General features: G+C 43.3%; 1 protein-coding gene across 3 annotated transcripts in view; it reads right to left on the reverse strand.

Moving 5' to 3' along the window:
• LOC137345114 (NEDD8 ultimate buster 1-like) overlaps positions 1–14,081 on the reverse strand; it is a 34,985-nt gene extending 20,904 nt beyond the window's left edge. For 2 of the 3 annotated variants that reach the window (XM_067967879.1, XM_068008585.1), the window contains exons 1-5: positions 13,924–14,081; positions 4,753–4,885; positions 2,712–2,870; positions 1,300–1,367; positions 354–424 (exon numbers count right to left, since the gene is read on the reverse strand). In XM_067967879.1, the coding sequence (XP_067823980.1) occupies positions 354–424; positions 1,300–1,367; positions 2,712–2,870; positions 4,753–4,881 (427 nt within the window). In that variant the 5' untranslated portion in view covers positions 4,882–4,885; positions 13,924–14,081. The remainder of the gene's footprint in view (positions 1–353; positions 425–1,299; positions 1,368–2,711; positions 2,871–4,752; positions 4,886–13,923) is intronic. The other variant, XM_067967887.1, reaches the window with a different exon arrangement.
• Positions 14,082–16,774: the final 2,693 nt, after the last annotated feature.

The following is a 16,774-nucleotide window of genomic DNA, read 5'->3' on the forward strand; positions in this document are numbered from 1 at the left end:
AATCTGAGATTGAACTCTGACTTATGTTGTGATTCCCCAAGATTATGCAACATCACTAAATGGATTTGGGAAAATTCCCTACCGCCATTTAGACTGGCTGCAGTGCTTTGCAACATCAGTGCAAAACAATGAAAACTATTTCCTAAAACACACAATTATTTAGATCATTACATCTATCTAAGTGAACAGGCCATCAATATGCAAGTGACAGGGTGTCACTGTCCTTTTACATCTGGATTGTAATCCAGATAGAGATAGATGGGATGAAAGTCACCCTCTCTCTGTTGGCTGCAAGGAACCTATTTGAAGTTAATATGAACAGAACAATGCTATTACAATGCCAATCTACTTACCCATTTTAAGAATTTTGGAGTTCATTATGAGTTTAACATGCCCTTCATTCATTCCTGTCAATTTTGCAATTCTGTACAAGGGGAAAAAAAATGCAATTTTCATATAAAAATGAGACTACTGCAAAATAAAAGAATTCTCTTTCCAACTGCAGCCCAGTCTCTTCACCACCACCACCACCACCACCAACAACCCCCCTCCCCCATCCACACCAGGGTGCAGGAATGAAAGCACAGTCCAAGTGTAAATTCCACAAAACTTATTCACTCCAATGCTAGCTCAAGTCCATTTTTTGAAACTGGTACAAGTTGTATCATAAAGCAGAATGTTAGTATAAATGTGAAAATAGGAATATAATTAAAGTGGAAAAATATTCAATACCTGCATCAAGGAGGCTGAGGGGAGATTTAATTGAGGTGTATAAAATTATGAGGGGCCAAGATAGAGTGGATAGGAAGGACCTATTTCCCTTAGCAGAGAGGTCAATAACCTGGGGCATAGATTTGCAGTAATTGGTAGAAGGATTAGAAGGGAGCAGGGGAGAAATCTTTTCATCCAGAGGGTGGTAGGCATCTGGAACTCACTGCCTGAAAGGGAGATAGAGGCAGAAACCTTAATCATATTTAAAAAGTAATTGGGTAAGCACTTGAAGTGCTGTAACCTACAAGGCTACAGACCAAGTGCTGGAAAGTGGGATTAGACATGATAGATCTTTTGGCTGGCAGACATGATGGGCTAAATGGCCTCCTTCTCTGCCATAAATTTCTATGATTCTATAAAGCTGGTAATTTAAGAGACTTAAAATATGAGCTGCCTTCTGAATGGATTTAGGAAACCAGGAGGTGCAAATGCCAGGAAATTACATACACTTTATAGTCTTCCAATCTAAAATTGTGCAGTAAACACACCAAATGTAATTCCTCAACACAAAACAGATGCAGTACTTACTCAGCCCTTAGATCTCTGGCTGAAGCATTCAATTTAGTGGTCAACTTCGTTTTTTCTTTTCTCTTTCCCTGCAATATTAAAAACAATGCTTTCTTCAATGAAAGGCATATTGCAAGCACTGATATGCTCCAAAGAACAACTGACCACAATCAGTTTTGAAGATAACTGCTAGCAACTTAAAGAATTGTAAAAGAGATTTACAAGACTGGCTGATACATTAATTAAAATAGTTTTTTCAAACCTAGCTATCCAGACAGATGGGCTGAAAATTACCCTCTGACAGCTCTATGGGTCTTAAATGAAATACTTCTGGGGCTATTTCAACCCAATTCCTCATGCCTGCAAGTCACTTGCACAAAGCGGTCTACATTTTAGCACTACTTGATAATCTCACTTAGGCCACAAGGATAGCTAGTGTGGTCTAGAAGGTCCTGTGTGGTCCAGACAGTTGTTCTTAAGGTTGGAGTTAAGCAAGTTGTTGAATCAAAGCAAGAAGGAACCTTCCTCTGCACTTGGAATGCCTTATACTTGGCTACAATGTGCTGAACACTGACTGTTCTATTCTTGCAATATATAAAATTTATCTACAACCCAGGAGTTTTTCCCCCTACTGTTCTAGTACAAAACTTCTAGCTCATACACTAGCCAACTTTCTCAATAAGTGCCAATAAGAATTGTTGGCAGTTCCATGTTGGGGGATTTTCACCCATTAGGTACTAGGTTGAGATATAGTTCTAGAACTCATGCAATTTATTACAACCATCCCACAGTTTTCATCCAGGTCAAGCTGGATTGGAATGCAAGTTTCAAAAGTTAAATTTTAAAAAAAATATCCATTGTGCAGCTCAGGCTAACTTTAAAACACTGCCTATTCACAGTTTCAGAAATTTAGACTCTTTACTGGAGGACCATTCTTTTCCAGCCCTGCTAAACAATCAAATAAACTTAGCATGACATACCCCACTTAATAGAATATATGTGGATTTGCAAGTCTCTAAAAAGTTTTAGAATTAATACAGCACTTCCCCAATTTATTTAGACATCCACTACTTTGTAACATTTATCATGATGCAAACTACTAGCAATGTGGCAAATCAAAATAGTGATTTAGACTTCCATTGTCACAGAATCCAAGAGTCGCCCTAATGAATTTTACTGAGATCTCGCCACATTATTAGAGCAGCAATCTCACTGCCTGAAAGTCCACTTACAGCAGAAAGTTATTTGAATGAGGTTGTAACTTCTTTTTGTTAAAAGTTCTTCATAAAGTGAACTAATTTGCAAATATTGTTCTTGACTTGACTGTAGTACCATGGTCTGAATATTCAAATGTAGATTTCCGCCCCCCACCCACCCCCGGTCTGAGCTCATTAATAAGTTGCTCAATTAAAAACCCACTATGAGTCACTTACATGACTGGTATAATTGATCCGTATTGTTGCAAGTCCAGTGTTCTCGAATGTCTTTTTTGCACTCAGGCCTTGCAGTGAATTACATCTCAAACTTTCAAGGATGTTTACCACCATACCTAAATCAATGCCCAACCGTAATGCATATTTCTCAGCCAGAACCTTATTTGGAAAAAGAAAAGCACAGATTATTTGTAAAACATTTTTATTCTTTGTACCAACTTGATTATTTACATCAAATGCAAAATTCTGCAGATGCTGGAAATCTGAAATAAAAAGAGAAAATGCTGGAGAAGCTCAGCAAGTCAGGCAGCATCTGTGGAGAAAAAAAAGTTAACGTTTCAGGTTGAAGACCTTTTGTCAGAACTTATTCACATCAATACTTAACTAAATAAATGCACAATCAAACCAAGTGTGGGCCAGTGAATGACCAAAGCCCAGATACCAAACAAGTGGCAAACTAGATTTCTGAAATGATTATGTGGTGTTTCTAATAGGCACATAAGTACTGCACCAAACAACAGCTTTAAGATTATTTTTGTCAAATAGAAGAACCAAAATCATATTGACCCATTTTGTATAGAACATGGCCCAAAAGTTAATATCAAACAAAATACCATTAAATACACTGAGCCAAGTAATCTTTTTAATGCACTTCCCTCCCATTTTCTCTACCCCACATCACATGCAGAAAAGCCATAATTGAAAGAACTATAGTAGAAAATGGGTGAATGTTGATAGAGAATATCCCAATTTACCCACACAGCCTTGTATGTGTTCTGGCACATGGTTCCAGGAATGCATTTATCACTCAAGGTTAGCAATGACATTTAATTTCATAAGTCCTACTGCTTTCTTTTATGTCAAAGCATTCATATCAATTTCTAACCTCTAATTATCTTATATTTGAACAACATATTTATTATTAAAACATTGTCCTTGATGGTGCATGCTACAGTCCACTACTTGCCTTTGTCTCACTGCAGTTATTAAAATACAGAAAACCAATGTTTTATCAGGGCAGATATTTCAATGAGTGAAAGTTCAAACTATTTTAACTCATGAAGTAGTAACCTGAATGTACTGAAATTTACTCTTGAAAACCACAATTGGCAAGCTTAAACAAAATGGATGCTGTATCAATTTGTTCTATAAAGCAATATTTATGTCCATCAGGTACATATTATATTTTTGGTGTTATTTAATACTCAACCACTTAAGTTTTGCATTGTCATTGCTCCCCTCTTTGGAATTGTGTGTCTTCAGCTGCTGGTTGTTTGCTTTTAAAAAGTGAAACAGAATATCTATTACGCTTAAATCAACAGAGTTAAATTCCTTTCATTTTGTCTCTTCCCCTAGAATGTGCACCTTGCTCCTATTTCTGGCCAGAGTGGATCTATTAGCTATTGCTAGGTTCTTGCCTATGATACTTTGTAAACTCCGCCTTAATTAGGCTCAATACTAGCAGGTTTGACCTGATGCAAAATGCTCATTTTGACTATGTAGAGATAAAATGCTACACAATTTTTTAAAAAAAGTTTCTTTAATCTATTTCTAGAAGATTGGACTGGTTAGACATGGCCTTAACACAAACATAGGCCATTGATACTTTCTACCTCTATGCCATCACTTTTTAAATTGACATCTACTTAATCAGAGTATCTTGGAGGATCAGAGAAACTAATGCATTCTCTGCGTTCAAGTTAAGTTGGACCAATGCTAGAACCTTTTCTCAAAGTATTTACAATGTGAATTCCACATGGCAAGAACATGTGCTCTGCTGCATTCAGCTGCTATCTCCTTCTGGGGATAGGGGTGGGGGATTACTAAGATACACACCATTATAACCATGCCCAGATTTCCAAATACATTGTTGCCAAGTACATTGGCTAAGACAGCATCTTTAGGCTGTGGAATCCAAGCAGCCTAAAAAGAGGGTACTATGGACAGCTTGCTCGATGGAGGAAGAAGCCCACATCTAACTCAAGATAAAATCTCAGTGAAAACATTTCTTGTAAGTATTGTAATTTATCTTGTACTGTACTTTCAGCTCTGATCCAGCTTCTTTATTTTCAGCCGTGTAAGGAGGCTCCCAAAGTTTGACTTTTTCGTTCTCCAGCTGTGACCTAACTTGATCTTGAACCACATTCTCTGGTGGGCCATCAGTTGTCATGTTTCTGAGGGAGGAGGAAAGTTTCAAAATAAAAATCTAATGTATTGCAATTTGACAACCAACTCTTACCATTAAAAAAAAAGAAAAAAGTCTGTTTAATCAGTGAAGCTTTTTTTTTTATTCGTTCACGGGATGTGGGCGTCGCTGGCGAGGCCAGCATTTATTGCCCATCCCTAATTGCCCTCGAGAAGGTGGTGGTGAGCCGCCTTCTTGAACCACTGCAGTCCGTGTGGTGACGGTTCTCCCACAGTGCTGTTAGGAAGGGAGTTCCAGGATTTTGACCCAGCGACAATGAAGGAACGGCGATATATTTCCAAGTCGGGATGGTGTGTGACTTGGAGGGGAACGTGCAGGTGGTGTTGTTCCCATGCGCCTGCTGCTCTTGTCCTTCTAGATGGTAGAGGTCGTAGGTTTGGGAGGTGCCGTCGAAGAAGCCTTGGCGAGTTGCTGCAGTGCATCCTGTGGATGGTGCACACTGCAGCCACAGTGCGCCGGTGGTGAAGGGAGTGAATGTTTAGGGTGGTGGATGGGGTGCCAATCAAGCGGGCTGCTTTATCTTGGATGGTGTCGAGCTTCTTGAGTGTTGTTGGAGCTGCACTCATCCAGGCAAGTGGAGAGTATTCCATCACACTCCTGACTTGTGCCTTGTAGATGGTGGAAAGGCTTTGGGGAGTCAGGAGGTGAGTCACTCCTAGGTTGGGCCTAGGACACTTGTGCAATGTTGGAAGCAAGGAGTGCGAGGGGAGTCCTACCATCATTCAACCTCTACTGAGAAGTGATTAAATTGAGCTAAAATTTGTATTTTAGAATTTTGAAACATGGCACAATCTGGGGACTGTAACAGGCATTAGAAAGTTCTCTTTTAGAAAGCCAACAGTTAAAACTAGATTCAGACACAATTTACATATATCATTAGTACTTAATAAACAAGCTAGTAAAGTTGTATTTCTAGGAATATTGGATGCATTTTTAAAAAAGTGTTTTTAGGATGTGAACTGTACTAAATATGTCCATGTATATAGTTCCTAAACCTATGAAAGTAACTCAATGAATTACTTTTGTAGTGCAGGGAGTTATTACATGGGAAAACATGCATTAATGACGAGACAATAGCAAAGCATTGTACGTTAAAGATTTTTTAAAAATTCATTCATGGGATGTGGGCACCATTGGCAAAGCCGGCATTTATTGCCCACCCCTAATTACCCTTGAGAAGGTGGTGGTGAGCCACCTTCTTGAACCGCTGCAGTCCGTGTGGTGAATGTTCTCCCACAGTGCTGTTAGGAAGGGAGTTCCAGGATTTTGACCCAGCGACAACGAAGGAACGGCGATATATTTCCAAGTCGGGATGGTGTGTGACTTGGAGGGGAATGTGCAGGTGGTGGTGTTCCCATGCGCCTGCTGCCCTTGTCCTTGTCCTTGTAGGTGGTAGAGGTTGTGGGTTTAGGAGGTGCTGTTGAAGAAGCCTTGGTGAGTTGCTACAGTGAATCTTGTAGATGGTACACACTGCTGCCATGGTGTGCCGGTAGTGGAGGGAGTGAACGTTTAGGGTGGTGGATGGGGTGCCAATCAAGCGGGCTGCTTTATCTTGGATGGTGTCGAGCTTCTTGAGTGTTGTTGGAGCTGCACTCATCTAGGCAAGTGGAGAGTATTCCATCACACTCCTGACTTGTGCCTTGTAGATGGTGGAAAGGCTTTGGGGAGTCAGGAGGTGAGTCACTCGCCACAGAATACCCAGCCTCTGACCTGCTCTTGTAGCCACAGTATTTATATGACTGGTCCAGTTAAGTTTCTGGTCAATGGTGACCCCCAGATGTCGATTGTGGGGAATTTGGCGATGGTAATGCCGTTGAATGTCATGGTGAGGTGGTTAGACTCTCTCTTGTTGGAGATGGTCATTGCCTGGTGCGAATATTACTTGCCACTTATCAGTCCAAGCCTGGAGTTGTCCAGGTCTTGCTGCATGTGGACACGGACTGCTTCATTATCTAAGGGGTTGCGAATGAAACAGAACACTGTGCAATCATCAGCAAACGTCCCCATTTCTGACCTTATGATGGAAGGAAGGTCATTGATGAAGCAGCTGAAGATGGTTGGGCCTAGGACACTGCCCTGAGGAACTCCTGCAGCGATGTCCTGGGGCTGAGGTGATTGGCCTCCAACAACCACTACCATCTTCCTTTGTGCTAGGTATGAATCTTTTCTATTCTGAAAATATAACCAACCCTCTTTGCCTCCTTGTATTGTAGATTTTAATTTCCACAGTAAAGCAGCCTAGATAACTCATGACAAAATTTATTTAGCCTCATCAATGCAAATACCACATGCACTTCACCAGGAGACATCAAGCATTTGGGCTCATCATATGTTGGTGTTGCAGATTTCAAAGTGAAGGCTTTGGTTCCCTTTTTGAAACCAAAAGCAGCACAAAAAGCTATTTGATTACATCACTGGTCATTTTGAACAGCAATGGTCAACTTTCTTTGCCCCCTCCCCCCCCACCCCCACACCTCTAGTTTGCCAACTCACATGGCTATTAAAAAAAAGTTTGTTATGAATAGTTAATTTTAGGATTCTCAATCTGATGGGTCTCACTGGCAAAAAAAAAGGATCGGTACTGGGTCCCAGAAACTGATAATAAAATCTGATGTAACATGTAGAAGCATAGTCCAAAGCACTTCCAGGTACAAGTCAGACACTCCCAGATGGCCCTTGTGAGAAGTGTGTGGCTTGTACTTGGTTCCACCCCTAAAACTGCGATCAAGAATGCACAAGAACATATATCCAAACTCACATCTCAATATTCCAAGTACTGCACCAGCTGTTATGAGTTGCTTTGTTCAAGTACGCTAACATCTGCATTAAACAAAAATGTACATTCCTTTGAAAAACCAAGTTTTGCACTCAACATGTCAGTGCCCAGCCCTTCATGGCACTTCCATGACATCACTGATGTGAAGGGACTGCCTGAATTCCCAAACTACTTCATTCAATTTTCATCTTCCCCTACTATCCTGAAAGTGCAGATTATTGCTATGGTACAGGTTCACAGGAGCTGGTCGCTAGCCATTCGCTCAAGTTGCCATTCTTCATGAGTCCAGGCAGTAAATGCTGAAAGGATATTTGCCTAGAGGCATCACAAGTGAGTCCTTTCCCATCCGTACCAGGATTTGCACACACTTTCCAGTAAGGATACTGATCAAAACCAGGAACCCTCCCTAACCCAAAGGTTCCAAGGATCCTTTACTGCCACCTGAGTGAAGTTAAGCTAACTCATCACTGACCAGGGATTAAAACTGGGAACCTCTGATTTGTATAACTGAGTTATATAGACAAGTTTACCAACAGGCTTATATTTGCAACAAATATATATTCCTTTAAGGCACAAAATCCTAACAGGAAAACAAGAGAAATTAAAGATAGTATTCAATCAAAGAAAGAGGCATATAAAGTTGCCAGAAAAAGCAGTGAGCCGGAGGATTGGGAGCATTTTAGAATTCAGCAAAGGAGGACCAAGAAATTGATAAAGGGAAAATAGAATACGAGAGTAAACTAGCTTCACGGAAGACGACAAAAAACCTCCTAGAAACAGTAGAGAACCAAGTATTTGGCGACACTGAAGAACTGAAAGAAGTTATTAAAAAAATAGTACTAGAGAAATTAATGGGACTGAATGTCGATAAATCCCAAGGACCTGATGATCTACATCCCACGGTTTTGAAAGAGGGGGCTAGAGATAGTGGATGCATTGGTTGTCATCTTCCAAAATTCTATAGATTCCTGCAGATCAGAGGGTAGCAAATGTAACCCCACTATTTAAGAAAGGAGGGAGAGAGAAAGAAAACAGGAAACTACAGACCTGTTAGCCTGACATCAATAATAGGGAAAATGCTAGAATCTATTATAAAGGACACCTAGAAAATAAGATTTGGCAGAGTCAACATTGATTTATGAAAGGGAAATCATGTTTGACAAACCTATTGGAGTTCTTTGAGGATGTAACTAGTAGAATAGATAAAGGGGGAACCAATGGATGTGGTGTATTGGGATTTTCAGAAGGCTTTCGATAAGATCCCACACAGGAGATTGGTGAACAAAGTTAGAGCACATGGAATTGGGGGTAATATACTGGCATGGATTGAGAATTGGTTAACAGGCAGAAAAGAGAGTAGGAATAAACAGATCTTTTTCAGGTTGGCAGACTGTGACTAGTGGGGTACCTCAGGGATGGGTGCTTGGGCCCCAGCTTTTAACAATCTATATCAATGATTTGGACGAAGGGACCAAATGTAATATTTCCTAATTTGCTGATGACACAAAACTGGGTGGGAATGAGAGTTGTGAGGAGGATGCAAAGAGGCTTCAAGGGGATATAGACAGGCTAAGTGAGTGGGCAAGAACATGGCAAATGGAATATGATGTGGAAAAATGTGAAGTTATCCACTTTGGTAGGAAAAACAGAAATGCAGAGTATTTTTAAATGGTATGATATTGGGAAATGTTGATGTTCAAAGGGACCTGGATGTCCTTGTACATGAGACACTGAAAGGTGCAGCAAGCAATTGGGAAGGCAAATGGTATGTTGTCCTTTATTACAAGAGGATTTGAGTAGAGGAGTATAGATGTCTTATTGCAATTATACAGGGCCTTGGTGAGACCGTACCTGGAGTATTGCGTACAATTTTGGTCTCCTTACCAAAGAAAGGATATACTTGCCATAGAGGGAGTGCAACGAAGGTTCACCAGACTGATTCCTGGGATGGTGGGATTGTCGTATGAGAAGAGATCGAGTAGAGTAGGCCTGTATTTTCTAGAGTTTAGAAGAATGAGAGGTGATCTCGTTGAAACATACAAAATTCTTACACGGCTTGACAGGGTAGATGCAGGGAGGATGTTTCCCCTGGCTGGGGAAATCTAGAACCAGGGGTCACAGTCTCAGAATAAGGAGTAGGCCATTTAGGACTGAGATGAGTAGAAATTTCTTCACTCAGAGGGTGGTGAATCTTTGGAATTCTCTACCCCAGAGGGCTGTGGAGGCTCAGTCAGTCATTGAGTACATTCAAAACAGAGATTGATAGATTTCTAGATATTAAAGGCATCAAGGGACATGGGGATAGTGCAGGAAGATGGAGTTGAGGTCGAAGATCAGCCATGATCTTGTTGAATGGCAGAGCAGGCTCGAGGGGCCGGATGGCCTACTCCTGCTCCTATTTCTTACGTTATGTTTATGTTCAGCTCCATGCTTTTTAGCAGGAGCTATGGCATAGCCTAGGAGCTGATCTGGAGCACCAAACATGCTGGCAGCAGAGTACACAGCCAGGTAATTCTGGATTGGCTCCATGAAAAAATAAATACAGTAGAGAATAATTTGCACAAAAAGCACTAATTTTTCTGTCATTATTTTTATAGTTCTGACTGCAATTTTATGTCATGAAATAATTGTTACCAATTAAGACAATATCAATGGACTGTGGTCGTGTGTACTGAAAGCTGGGGATTTCCAACTTCTAAAAAAATCAGCATGATCTCATGCTCGTGTTAAACAGAAAGTACATGCGAAAAAGTAATTGCCCTAATCATGAGTTATAGAACATTTCCACACCCAAGGTAGTCCCGTCTTTGCCATTCAACACCATTCTCATTTGTAATACTTACTGTAAAGTTAAGTAGGACCAGAAGCAAGAGGAAGCCCACCAAATTAACAGGCAAAATTCAATGAAAGAAAACCCATAAAAACAAAGCTTTCACATGTACACAAACTTTAATGAGGGATTCTCATGGTACACACTTCATATGTACAGTGGCTGGTAAATAGCCATAATCTGCCTTTCATTTATGGTTCTACAAAAAAAAAATGGAGGCTGTCTGTTTTGAAACAAACTCAAACTTCTCCAACCCCATAGCAGTTAAGTGAAACTGAAAGCAACACCTCGAAGTCTGTTTAGCAGCTAAGAAGTGAAGTCCTATTCTAATTTCTTAATATTTAGTCCATAGAGCATACTTTAAGATGGTGGTATGGGAGAATAGGGAGAAGTGGTCAAGTCTTGACCAGCTCGTACCAGCAGTACACAATTAATTATTGGTGAGGTCACTAGACTAAAAGAAATGCACGACAAGTCTTGTCAATTCCCAACTGTTTCACTTTACAATAATGCTATGTTTGCACCAATTAACAACCAGTGGTAACCTCAGACGCACCATGCTAAGCTGCAGCGTTCTTCCATAGCCTGCAATAATTTCTAATATTAATGTACAGCTTTCCTCCATGGACTCTTATATGCATCCATTGCAGGGGGTCTGTATGGTACAAATACACCGACTGGAGTGATATCATCTAGGAAATCCCCTACTCTACTTTCACTTCCCAGAATAGCATTTGCTCTTTGCTGGTCACGTAGAGATTGACTGCAGCAGGATTGCCACGTTTCTCTCCTTCTGCAGAGAGAATCTCTAGAAAGTATGAAGTAACAAAACCAGCAAAACAAAAATATCAGGTGACGGAGGAATTCCAAGAGCAAATACTTCCTGTATAAAATACACTGTCTAAATATATTGTTCTATTGGGGCATCTGTTAGACTTTTTCCTGCACCTTTCAACTCAAAATTTTTTTGCGCCATAACTTGCTGGAAGTGCAAGCTGATAATGGGAACAACGGGGCAAGTGGGACCTTAGTGGTGAGATCAGTCTATCTCCTTAACCAATGAGATTTAAGGATTGAGGAAGAAACAGGAATGATGGCAAAGGAGGGTGAATGAATTAGTGTCAAATCAGATAGAGATAAATAAAGAGGTGGAAATAAAGATTGGAGAAAGAGATTAAAAAACAAAGAAAAAAAATGTAAATTTTTTTAAATCTCCAAGAGATTACTTCTTGCAGAAATGAGACCGAACAGTTTAAATTGTTCCCTCTCTGGGCCAGAGGGGTTGATTGTTAATGCAATGCGAATCACGACATTAAAAGGGTTACTAGCCCTAATTTTCTGCAGCAATTTTAATGGGCAATTAATGCGCAAATCCAGTATGTTCCTAAAAATAAGAGGCTACGGGAGAGATGCCATTTGTGAGAAGCAAAATGGAGAAGCGGCATAAATCGACCAGCAAGTTCAGAAGATTCGCAACTCATGGCTTAGCTCTTAATCCCCTGAACTTGATGGCCAATTTGTATATTAATAACAGCATGCACTGTTAACACACCGTTATTTTTCCAGCAAGATTTGGCCCAACAATGTTCAGTAACAAACAAATTTGAGCCAGTGTAAAATGAATGATGTGCACTAGTAAACCTAAAGTGAAACTTAGAAACTTGGTATGCAAACCACTGACTCCAGGGGTTAGGGAATAAAGGATTCACCAGTGTCATTATAAACTGCATTAACTTTATAGTTTTCTAATACAGAATCCATATAGCAAAATTCTTTTGGACACCAGAGGGGGAAGGAAGATTATTTCAAAACTAGACTAAAATCCCACACCAGAAGTACACAATTTCCAAGGTCATTAGACTGAAAACAAGAGTCTAGTGTTGATCCACAACCATTTCACATTACAATCGCATTAAATGAGCACCAATTTTTAGTTAATAAAACAGAAAATGCTGGAGAAGCTCAGCAAGTCAGGCAGCATCTGTGGAGAAAGAAACAGAGTTAACGCTTCAGGTCTAAGACCTTTCGTCAGAACCAATTTACAGTTTCTGTATACAAGAGGTGGCACGGTAAGAGGAAGTAATCCGTATCTCTTTCCAAAACATCTATCAGTCACCAAGGGCATAATCTGAAAAGGTTAATGGATCATTTTCTTCCAGATGCTGACTGACGTGTTGCAAACTGTAATTTGATAAATATTATAAACATGTAGCGACCTTTCACTACCTCAAATAGGTCCAGGAAACAAATGGGCATGTCAGTCAACAAATTAAAAAAAGGTGGGGGGGGGGGGGAAGACAGACAACAGAAAACACAACTAATATAACTAAGAAGGATACAAAGCTCACCCCTCTAGTATTCTAAATATCCTATTACACAATCCGAATGCTTTTGTTTCTGAGATCACTTCAGTTGTGCTCCTCACCGTGTCGTTCCGCCTGCCGCCACACACACACACACACCTGCTGAGTATTCCCCTCTGTTTTTATTTAACATGATGTGGAGATGCCGGTGATGGACAGCGGTGGACAAATGTAAGGAGTCTTACAACACCAGGTTATAGTCCAACAGCTTTATTTGGAATCACAAGCTTTCGGAGGTCTGTTGGACTATAACCTGGTGTTGTAAGACTCCTTACATTTATTTAATATAACTAATCCCCAGTGCCAATGTAAATTGATTACGAGAGGAAGGTTTGAAAAAGAAAACGTGGGGCTCTTTAACCCTGAATGGAGCCAAATGAGAGGGGGGGGAATCTTACAGAGGTAAAGATATTAAAAAGTGAACAGAATCCCAAGTTATTCCCGAGTAAACAAAGTCCTTGCCTGTAGCCAAGTATGATGTGGAGATGCCGGTGATGGACTGGGGTTAACAATTGTAAACAATTTTACAACACCAAGTTATAGTCCAACAATTTTATTTTTAATCCCACAAGCTTTCGGGGGCTTTCCCCTTTCTCAGGCGGTGTGGAAAAGTATGTGAGGAGATGGTCACTCTCACTCTCTCTCTCTCTCATTCACCATCCCACTGTCGCTGTAAAGCAGTTGCCCTGTGATACGGAGCTCCAGTCGGTGCAGCTCCCCGCCGGCCGCTCGCTGTCAGAGGCGGCCGTAACTTCACCGGGGAGCCAGAGGGACCCGTTTTAACATTCAACCGCCGTTAAATTAAAAAGGCCGGCAGGGACGTTTATTCTTCCATGCGAAACAATTCCTTCACCTCACCCCACCCCACCCCCATTCCGCAGCGGCCGCAGCCCAGGCCAGATACCGATGAGAGAAAGAGGGAGGGAGGGGGAACGGAGCTGGAAATAAGGGAGTGGGCCGAGGGTGTCGGTGCAGTGTGTGTGGAGCGGGGGGGTGTCCAGGCCTACAGAAGCCAGCTTCTCCCGCTGCTCACCTACCTCTTTGCCCGGAACCCTCGGCCTCGGCTATCACTTCACCTCACACTGTAGTCCCGTTATCCACCTGATTCAAATACGAAGATTTCTCCGCAGAAGAGGATAGATTTGTATATATAACCCAGCGATCGCCATCACGTTTAGTGACGCCATGACGTCATTTACCGTCGCGGCTGTTCGCTGCGTGACAGCGACGCCCGCCCTCCGATTCTGGCCCCGCCCCCTCCATGGCCTTCCCGGCAACTCTGGCCCCGCCCCCGCTATTACCTTCCCAGCCACTCTGGCCCCGCCCCCTCCATGGCCATTCTGGCCCCGCCCCCTCCATTACCTTCCCAGCCACTCTGGCCCCGCCCCCTCCATGGCCATTCTGGCCCCGCCCCCTCCATTACCTTCCCAGCCACTCTGGCCCCGCCCCCTCCATGGCCATTCTGGCCCCGCCCCCTCCATTACCTTCCCAGCCACTCTGGCCCCGCCCCCTCCATGGCCATTCTGGCCCCGCCCCCTCCATTACCTTCCCAGCCACTCTGGCCCCGCCCCCTCCATGGCCACTCTGGCCCCGCCCCTCGAAGGGCGTGTTCTAGCGCAGATGGCTTAAAAAATTTAAATAGGACTAATTTCGGCCGACAGCTGCTGTTAACTGTGGAGGAGAAATTGTAAACAATTTTACAACACCAAGTTATAGTCCAGCAATTTTATTTTAAATTCACAAGCTTTCGGAGATTTTCTCCTTCCTCAGGCAAATGTTTGTAAAATTGTTTACAATTGTCAACCCCAGTCCATCACCGGCATCTCCACATCGTGGAGGAGAAAGGCATTGGAGCTTCTTATTGTGAAAAGCAGCACCAGCATTATTCATTTCATTATGTGTTTTTTATAGCACTTTGACATTGACAAATGTGCACTTAGAATTACTTTACCCCAGCTGGTCTCACTCCAGCCTGTCCTGGGTTATAAACACTGGTCTATATCCAACTCCGGGAAGGGACGGCTTACCGGTCGAGTTGTACTCGGTTCTGTGGGACTGGATAGGCCCAGACCTACTGGAAGCGTACGGGGGTGTGCTTCTGGCAGGCAGCAAGTCAGAGTCCATGAAGAAAGGCATCATCACCCTCATCTACAAGCAGAAGGGAGAGAGGGAAGAAATCAAAAAATGGCGACCCATTTCCTTGCTAAATGTCGACAACAAGATTCTGTCTAAGGCCATCGCCAACAGGCTCAAGTCTGCTCTGGAGTGGGTGATCCACCCGGATCAGACCTGTGCTGTACCCGGCAAGAAGATCTCTGATAGCCTTGCGCTGCTCAGGGATATGATCGCCTATGTGCAGGACAGGGGGGTGAATATCTGCCTCATCAGCCTGGACCAGGAGAAGGCCTTTGACAGAATATCCCACACGTACAGGATGAACGTGAACTCTAAAATGGGTTTTGGGGAGGGAATCTGCGATTGCATCCGACTGCTCTACGCAGACATCCGTAGCACAGTCCTAATCAGCGGGTGGGAGTCAGAGACCTTTCCGATCAAATCTGGAGTCAGGTAGAGCTGTCTTCTCTCCGCGGTCTTGGTCGTATGTTGTATCGAGCCGTTTGCCATGTCCATCAGGAAGGACGCAGGTATCAGGAGGGATGACGATCCCAGGCAGCGGAGGCTCTCAGGTTAAGGCCTCCCTACAAATGGACGACATTATCGTCTTCTGCTCTGATCAGCAGTCAGTCCACACACTGATGGGCATCTTCCACCGTTTCGAGCTGGCCTCGGGAGCCAGAGCGAACCAAAATAAAAGCGAGGCCATATTCTTTGGCAGGTGGGAGGCCCGGTCCCCTTCACTGTCAGGTCTGACTACCTGAAGGTGCTGGGGATCTGGTTTAGAGGGCCCCTGGCTTGCACAAAGAACTGGAAGGAGCGGATCAGCAAGGCCAGACAAAAGCTTAGTATGTGGGTGGGGCGATCGCTCTCCATAACTGGCTGGAACCTGCTGATAAGGTGTGAAGTATTCGCGGTGTTGCTCTACGTGGCCAGGGTCTGGCCCATTCCCCACAACTCTGCATCACAATCACCTGCTATCTTCCACTTTGGAGGTCCAAGGTAGAACGTGTCTGCAGGGCTACCATGTACAAGCCCCCAGATAAAGGGGGGGGAAGAGCATCCTCAAAGCCGCTCTGATCCTGATGGCCACCTTTGTGTGTGGCTGCCTCAGGATATGCATAGAGCCCCAGTATGCAAACACCAAGTGTCACTGTGTGCTGGGTTTCTACTTGTCCACTACACTGAGAAGGCTGGGTCTGGCCACGCTGGGCGAGCAGGCGCAGGTCGTCCCGTCCAGCTGCACCGTTCCCCCCCCCACCTGTCCCAGGTGGAGAAGTTCCTGAGGAGGAACCCCTTTGACCACAAGGCCATCAGACAGTGGTCGATAGGAAATGTTCTAAGAGTCCTGCATGGAACGGAGAGGGTGGACTCGATCAGTTTCTTCCTCGACCAGACGGTCGATGCCATTTGGCAGAACATCTCGTTGCCGGAACTAACCAACAGGCACCAGGATGTAGCCTAGATGGTGGTGAGAAAGGCCCTCCCAGTGCGGTCCTTCCAACACACACGGAACCTCAGCGCCACCGCGAGCTGCCCTCGAGGCTGTGGCGGGGAGGAGACCGCCTCCCACCTTCTGATGGACTGCCCCTTTGCGTAGAGGGTGTGGAGGGAGATGCATTGGTATCTGTCCCGGTTCATCCCAAACTGCTTGGTAACCCAGGACGCTGTGCTCTACCGACTGTTCCCAGGGACGCACACAGAGGTAGATATCACCTGTGGCTGGAAGACCATCAACTCGGTGAACGATGCCCTTTGGTCCACCCGAAATGT

This window comes from Heptranchias perlo, chromosome 2, assembly GCF_035084215.1.
Source record: "Heptranchias perlo isolate sHepPer1 chromosome 2, sHepPer1.hap1, whole genome shotgun sequence".
In the NCBI taxonomy this organism is placed as follows: Eukaryota; Metazoa; Chordata; class Chondrichthyes; order Hexanchiformes; family Hexanchidae; genus Heptranchias; species Heptranchias perlo.